Source organism: Canis lupus, chromosome 2 (genome assembly GCF_048164855.1).
Source record: "Canis lupus baileyi chromosome 2, mCanLup2.hap1, whole genome shotgun sequence".
Lineage (NCBI taxonomy): Eukaryota > Metazoa > Chordata > Mammalia > Carnivora > Canidae > Canis > Canis lupus.
The window spans coordinates 87,803,028-87,811,311 of NC_132839.1; the positions used below are offsets into that span (position 1 = coordinate 87,803,028).

The 8,284-nt window shown below is 38.0% G+C and overlaps 1 protein-coding gene across 8 annotated transcripts in view; it reads left to right on the forward strand.

Moving 5' to 3' along the window:
- Positions 1-7,927, forward strand: part of PPARGC1A (PPARG coactivator 1 alpha) — a 638,569-nt gene extending 630,642 nt beyond the window's left edge. For all 8 annotated transcript variants that reach the window (XM_072809006.1, XM_072809042.1, XM_072808984.1 and 5 more), the window contains one exon: positions 5,096-7,927. In XM_072809006.1, coding sequence (XP_072665107.1) covers positions 5,096-5,199 — 104 coding nt within the window. In that variant the 3' untranslated portion in view covers positions 5,200-7,927. The remainder of the gene's footprint in view (positions 1-5,095) is intronic.
- The last annotated feature ends 357 nt before the right edge of the window (positions 7,928-8,284 follow it).

Consider the following 8,284-nt stretch of genomic DNA (forward strand, 5'->3'; position numbering starts at 1 on the left):
CAAGCTAAATAGATAGTATGAAGCAGGGGAGAGGCAGCTGACTGTCAGAGAGATAGAGGCCGAGGGATGAAAATATAAAAGGTGGCAAGTCATTTGTTCAAATGTTGGCTGATAAAAACAGTCAAGACGGATTGAAGTCTTAAGTTGATTTGACTTATTTTCCTCAGTGATGAAGGCCAGGGTGTTTCCAGTCTTTCAAAACATCTAGAGTTTAAAATAAGCTACCTAGAGGGGCCTTTAAATCACGATTCATCACTGGTAGAGGGAGGATTGGATGGTATTTCCAAATTGAACTAGAGCCTCCCTGAAATATTTCTAAGAAGAATGCTTCCCCTCTTGTTATCTTTCTGCCTCGCCAGCAGCAATAGAAACTCTGCCGTCGCTAAGCTGGCTCTGTATTTTCTGAAAAGTATGTTTGATGTGTATTGTAGTAGCATGGGTTTTTCCAATTCCCTGAAGCCCTACAATTTCAGGAAGGGTAGTCGATCTGAGCGTAGGCATGGTGTAGTGGAAAGAGCCCCGGCTTTGGAGTGTTACAGACCTGGTTTTGAAACCTGACTTAGCTTCTGACCTTGAGCAAACAATGAAGCTCCCTCTGCCTCCTTCTTCCTTTGTAAACTATCTCCTCATGTCCTTGCAAAGATTCAATAGATGTTTGTGAAGCGGTTGCCACGGTGTCTGGCATAAAGCAGGTGCTCAAGAAATAGTAGCTGCGATTATAATAAAAAATGACGGTGATGAGAAGTTAGAAACGTCAAGTTAGTTTCCAATGAAAGCACCAACGTCAGGGGCCCAGCTCTGGAACCGAACAACGTACAGTCATACGTGTCCTGTGTTTGTCCGCTGAAGAGCTCAAGTTAAATGCTTCAGGGCACGACCGGTGAATTTGGTGAACACGAGACCATATTGGATACTTAAAGGGACTGGGAACTCACCTGTGTGTCTGTTGAGAGTTAGTGAAAATGATGTTATATAGATTAATTTTACCAAGAGTGAAGCGACCTATCATTTTAGATAGATTTAACCAAATTTTTTTTTTCTGTTTTGCTCCCCAAATTAAATTAGCTCATACATCCTATTCCTCTACTATTGGGACTGCCTATTGATTACTACAACACTCTGAGTGCAAAATATAACGATTCTGAGTTAATATTATGAGCCGGTTTTATGAGTGAGACTCAGGGCTTAAAGGGACAATCAAGGTTACCTGGGTAAAGCCAGGATTTGAACCTGGGTTCCGTGAATCTGTAATCTCTGAGTCTGTTTACTGTCTTATAAACAGGTGGTTCTTTCTCAAAGATAGAAATTAAAATTAGGAGTATAGGAACAGAAGAGAAGGATGGGTCAGTATTAAGAATATAATAATGTATTTATCAGGAATTAGTTTATGGTATAGAACTTAAACATACAGGAAAGATGAAATAAGTAACATTCATCACAAATTCTTTATTAAGTCAAAAAACTATATTCCATTATAAGCATCTTAAATATATATATATATATATATATATATATATATATATATATATATAAAACTTTATATATACCCTTGGCATTCATTGGTAAATCATCCCAAGATCCTAACATAAATATTTTCATCCATGTTTTTTTTTTTTTAATGCTGGCGTTCATGATTAATACATTCATTCAACAAATTCTAGTTTTAGCACCTGCTTTGTGCCAACAGTTTTCTAGGTGGTAAGAATACATTTGTATTGTGATGTGTTTCTATTTATATTAGTTATAACATTTTTATAACATTAACATGTTTGTTTATTTATTATTATTATTATTATTATTATTATTATTATTTATAACAATTTGTTTAAAAAAATAATTAGAGTGGCTTCTGGCTTTTTCCTGTCAAAATTTTATTATCTCTTGCTTGTGTTGCAACATCCTTTAGTGGCATAGATGTCGTTGTCTCTGGAGTTGCATGTAACCATGTATTCAACAGAAAAGAGTTTGTTTGCCTATTGTGTGACACAGTCCACCTGTGTCAGTGATCACATCGATGTAAATACCATTTTATAGTGAAGAAACTCTAGAGAACCACTTTGTCCAAATTTTTTTTTTTTTTTTTTTTTGCTAATGAAAATATGGAAACACAAAAATTCTGGATTTGATGTAGAGTAACCCAAAGTTAAGACATTTTAAATATTCTCAAAATGTCCTTCAAGGAAAGATCGGTATGTGTGTTCTTGACGTTTCTGCACTGACCTTAGTGCAGACTCCAGTCATCAGGAGGCTCTTCTTCTAACTTTATTTGTCATGCAAGTGGCATTCTGATTTCAGGTTAATCTCAAGCAATGAGCAGGACTTTTTGTATGTGCGTCTCTACAAAAAAAGGATTGTGATTGGAGTGACAGCTGCTCGTGAGGCTTTAGTGATACAGGCCAACTGCTTATCAGGCTATCTATGTAGAGAGGGGTGGGAGCTGGTGTGATTTAAGAATTGACTAGGGACGCCTGGGTGGCTCAGAGGTTGAGTGTCTGCCTTTGGCTCTGGGTGTGATCCCAGGCCCCGGGATCGAGTCCCACGTCAGGCTCCCTGCATGGAGCCTGCTTCTCCCTCTGCCCTTGTCTCTGTCTCTGTCTCTCTCTCACTGTGCCTCTCATGAATAAATAAATAGGATCATAAAAAAAAAAAAAAAAAAAGAATTGACTCTATAAGATGTTAGTGAGGAAAGATTGGCCATTTTTGTCCTGTGTTTTATAAATGTCCGAGGCCGACTGCAATTGGTGTTCTTTACCTGGAAAAACTTGCTCAACATAAAGTCAGTAAATACAAGCGATGGTAAGAATGAAAGAAAAAAAAAAGTAAAGGAATTTCCTTGTCTTAAATCTAAGATGGCTAAGGTAGTTAGAAGCAAGGACCAAAAATCAGCCTGGTGCTGGAGAGCTTGAGGGACCACAGCCTTTGTGGCAAACAGCTTTTGAGGTCGGTGAGCGTGCCGCATGCTACCCCGCTTTTTCCTAAAATTTCCTTTCCCAGAATTGTTTGTAATATTATATCCAAAACTAGTTTTATTGATTCCCTCATTAATTCAGGGCACCAAATATAGCATAGGACTTTACCTTTCTACCTTCATTAGTCACCATTTGGTTCTGAGGATTCTCTGAATATGGGTAGGAAAGCCAAAAATAGCTAATTCTTAAAGGTGGAGGTAACTCAGTATAACTATATTACCCATCAATAGTTCCCTTTACCACCAGAATTTACACTCACAGGTGCAAAAGCAAAATGGACATCTGTTCAGGCTCCACTGTGAGTGTGCACACCATTTCCTGCAATAAAGGAGAGGAGGGGAAAAAAAAAACATTTTGCACCCTCAGATAAGTAAAACATGCTGGGGATGCAGTAGTAAACAGAAGAAAAAGTCCCTATAAAATAAAAAAAATAAATAGAAAGAGTCTTACCCTCTCCTGTCACTTCGGACATTTCTGTTTTGTAACATTCTAGACAAAACACAGAAATGTCCTCTGGGAGTAGGATTCTTCATACTTCCAGAAAGGACTCTTGTTTTCCCTTCAAGGAAGTGCTTTCAAAAGAATGAATTTATTTGCGAGACGCTTTCTGTTTTATTTCTAAGATGTCTCTCCTCATTTGCAAGACCAGCAGAAATATTTGATTTTTTTATAAACGTCACTGGAGAAAAATCAGAAATATTTATAATCAGAATTTCATGTTGCATCCATCATTGCTGCCACACGACGGTTTTGTTAAGGGGCTATGTGAAGTCTGTGGGGCTTTTCACAAGAGCTGACTTGGACTGGTTCAAGAATTCAAGAAAGACCATGGTTTTATTTATACCTGTGTCTTTTCCCTCTTGTTTTACTGAGGTTGACTTTGTCTTCTCCGGGCATGAAGTGTTTCCCTGTACCTTTCAGTCTGGGGGTGAATCTGTGCCACTCTCGCTGGGGTGCTCCCAAGGTACTGGGATAGATGGATGGATCGTACGTTCCTCCTGCCCGAAAGGAGAGCAGCCAGGTGGGGAGTAGGTGAAGTTCTGAAGACTCTCCCTCCCTCCCACTCACCTGACTCTTATGTTCAGTGAAATCTATCCCATTAGACAGGAAAATTAGTCCAGCGTCTCCTCTTACCTCGCCACTTGAGTTGTTGAGGAACCTTGGGTAAATCATTTCACGCTCCAAGAAGGGGACAGGACATGGTTATTTTTAAAATATATTGATTGAATATGTTGCTGTTGATCAGAAATGTTAAAGTTTGTTCTGATTACCTCCTGGGATTGTTAAAGACTAAAATGTGTCAAAAATTAGCGTTTTAGGGGCACCTGGGTGGCTCAGTTGGTTAAGCATCTGCCTTCGGCTTGGATCCAGCCACACATCGGGCTCCCTGCTTGGGGGGGAGCCTGCTTCTCTCTCTCTCTGTTGTTCCCTCTGCTTGTGCTCTCTTGCTGTCTCTGTTAAATCTACAGATGAAATCTTAAAAAAAAAAAATAGTGTTTTAAATGCTTACTACTCCTTTTTTTTTTTAAGATTTATTTATTTATTCATGAGACACAGACAGAGAGAGAGAGAGAGAGGCAGAGACACAGGCAGGGGGAGAAGCAGGCTCCTCACAGGGAGCCCGATGCAGGACTCAATCCCGAATCCCGGGATCATGACCTGAGCCGAAGGCAGGCGCCCAACCTCTGAGCCACTCAGGGGTCCCTAATGCTTACTACTCCTTACCCTCTGTACACATATTACCTAATCTTCTACTCTCTCTTTCTTTCTCTCTCTCTCTCTGTGAACACATATAGATTTTTCAAAATATTTATTTAACATACTATATATAATTATGTATAAATTTATAGATGTATCATTTATAAATTATACTTAAATGTGAATAATATATATATATGAATAAAATGACAATGGAATATTGGGTATATATATTCTCTGCAAATATAAATATACACAAAATATATGTACCAATAAGATGTATGAATATATATATATATGTTAATAAAAGTTGGGTATATTTTTTACGGTATATCGATCGGATAAGTTGTTATTGAGCCACGTACTCTTGAATTGGATGATTGAGTTAATGACAAGAGTGTGTCTAACTCGACGTGGGTTTCTTGCAGATTCAAACTCAGATGACTTTGACCCTGCTTCCACCAAGAGCAAGTATGACTCTCTGGATTTCGATAGTTTACTGAAAGAAGCTCAGAGAAGCTTGCGCAGGTAACATGTTCCCTGGCTGAAGATGACAGAGGGACGGTGAATACCTCACGGGACAGCGCGTCCTTCCCTAACTGACTATTGCAAGTCATACTTAGGAATTTCTCCTACTTTACACTCTCTGTATAAAAACAAAACAAAACAACAACAATACAACAAGAACAACAACAATGGTTTACATGAACACAGCTGCTGAAGAGGCAAGAGACAGGATGGATATCCAGTAAGCACATGTGTATTCATGGGTGTCAGCTTTCTTTCCCTGGAGTCTCTTGGTGATGGAGTGTGTGTGTGTGTGTGTGTGTGTGCACGCGTGTGGGTGCGTGTGTGCGTGTATGTGTGTGCGCATGCGCACGCCTGGTTTGGGAAAAGCATGTATGTACAGGTGGGGACTGGGGGCACCTGACCAGAGTGTGCCAGGGCAAACCGCTTCAAATGGCAGCAGTTCCGTGAAGACACACTTAAAACCTAGAACTTCAAAATGTTCATATTCTATTCAAAAAGAAAAAAAAATGCATAAATTCAAAAAGGAAAGAAAACTAACCAACCAACCACAAACCACCCTAAAATGACAGCCACTGATGTCTGGGCATCAACCTCTGTACTCTGTTTTTTAAGAAAGTGCAAAATCAACTTGAAGCAAGCTTTCTCTCATAACATAATGGTTATATGACAATCCCGAAGAAACCACAGGTTGTGTAGAACTGATACCCTTTCTCTCTCTCTCTCTCTCTCTGTCTCTCTCCATCTCTCCCTCCATCTCTCTCTCTCTCTCTTCCTTCCTGTCTCTCTGTCTCTCCCCCTCCTCTTTTTCCCTTTTGCCATGGAGTCTGGGTGGGAGAGGATGCTGCGGGCACCGGAATGCTAAACTTTCCTAACATTTTGAAGTTTCTGTAGTTCATCCTCTATCCTGACACCCATGTAAATGTCCAAAATGTTGATCTTCCACTGCAAATTTCAAAAGCCTTGTCAATGGTCAAGCGTGCAGCTTGTTCAGTGGTTCTTTCTGAGGAGCGGGCACGGTGTTACATTACTAATGAGAGTTGGCTAGAACTCTCTGGTATGTGTTCAGATAGTGTAACTGCTACATTCTCTGATGTAGTGAAGTATTTACAGATGTTAAATGGAGTATTTTTATTTTGTGTACATACTATACAACAATGTTCTTTTTTTGTTACAGCTATGCACTGTAAATGCAGCCTTCTTTTCAAAACTGCTAAATTTTTCTTAATCAAGAATATTCAAATGTAATTATGAGGTGATACAATTATTGTACACTAACATATCTAGAAGCTGAACTTACTGCTTATATATATTTGATTGTAAAAACAAACAAACAAAAAAAGACAGTGTGTGTGTCCGTCGAGTGCAACAACAACAAAATGATGCTTTATGCACATCCATCCCTTCTTAGGTGAGCTTCGATCTAAGCATCTTGTCAAGAAATATCCTAGCCCCCTAAAGGTAGTAACCACTTATGCGATATTTTTCCACATTTTCTTGTTGCTTGTTTTTCTTTGAAGTTTTATACACTGGATTTGTTAGGGGAATGAAATTTTCTCATCTAAAATTTTTCTAGGAGATATCATGATTTTATGTAAAGTCTCTCAATGGGTAACCATTAAGAAATGTTTTTATTTTCTCTATCAACAGTAGTTTTGAAACTAGAGGTCAGAAATCTTTTTAAAATGCTGTTTCGTTTTAATTTTTGTGATTTTAATTTGATACAAAATGCTGAGGTAATAATTACAGTATGATTTTTACAATAATCAATGTGTGTCTGAAGACTATTCTTGAAGCCAGTATCTCTTTCCCTTGGCAGAGTATGATGATGGTATTTATCTGTATTTTTTACAGTTATGCATCCTGTATAAATACTGATAATTCATTCCTTTGTTTACTAAAGAGACATATTTATCAGTTGCAGATAGCCTATTTATTATAAATTATGAGATGATGAAAATAATAAAGCCAGTGGAAATTTTCTACCTAGGATGCATGGCAATTGTCAGGTTGGAGTTGAAATGTTTCATTTGGGAAATTCAGCTTTTGCAGAAGCGGTGTTTCTACTTGCACTAGCTTGGCCTCTGACGTGACCATGATGTTGTTCTTGATGACATTGCTTCTGCTAAATTCAATAAAAACTTCAGAAAAACCTCCATTTTGAGCATCAGGATTTCATCTGAGTGTGGAACCCCTGGAAAGGAAGTCAGTAAAGTTTGGAGTGTGTATTCAAGTTTCTAAATTGAGATTCGATTACAGTTTGGCCGACACGACTTTTCTGGAAGATGTGATATACCTACTACTTAATCGTTCTTTTTCCTTTCTCTCGCCCAACACAATCTTATAAAACGGATTTCACCCCCAGGCCAATGCAGCTAATTTTGATAGCTGCATTCATTTATCACCAGCATATTGTGTTCTGAGTGAATCCACTGTCTGTCCTGTCGGATGCTTGCTTGATTTTTTGGCTTCTTATTTCTAAGTAGATAGAAAGCAATAAAAAAAAAATATGAAATAAAAGAACTTGTTCACAGGTTCTGCGTTACGGCAGTAACATATCTTTAATCCGCCTAATTCTTGTTGTTCTGTAGGTTAAATGCAGATATTTTAACTCTGTGTGAACGCCAAACTAAAGTTTACAGTCTTTCTTTCTGAATTTTGAGTATCTTCTGTTGTAGAATAATAATAATAAAAAGACTATTAAGAGCAATAAATTATTTTTAAGAAATCAATATTTAGTAAATCATATTATGTGTTCAAGGACCAGATGCGTTCTCTACTTTGCCTTTAAATTTTTGTGATCCAATTTTAAATACATTCTCCTTTTTGCCCTGGATTGTTGACATGAGTAAAATACTTGGTTTCTTTTCTTACTTGTCAAAAGACAATGCTACAGATTTCACGTTGAGGATTAATTTATCCCCACTCTGGCCTGACAAATATTGTTACCATGAAGATAGTTTTCCTCTATGGACTTCAAATTGCATCTAAAATTAGTGCAAAGAGAGAATCACTAACCCATCTGAATAGAGCTTTTTGTATCTTACGCCGACCCTGTGGGTAGTCCATCAAAATGTAAACTGTGTTCC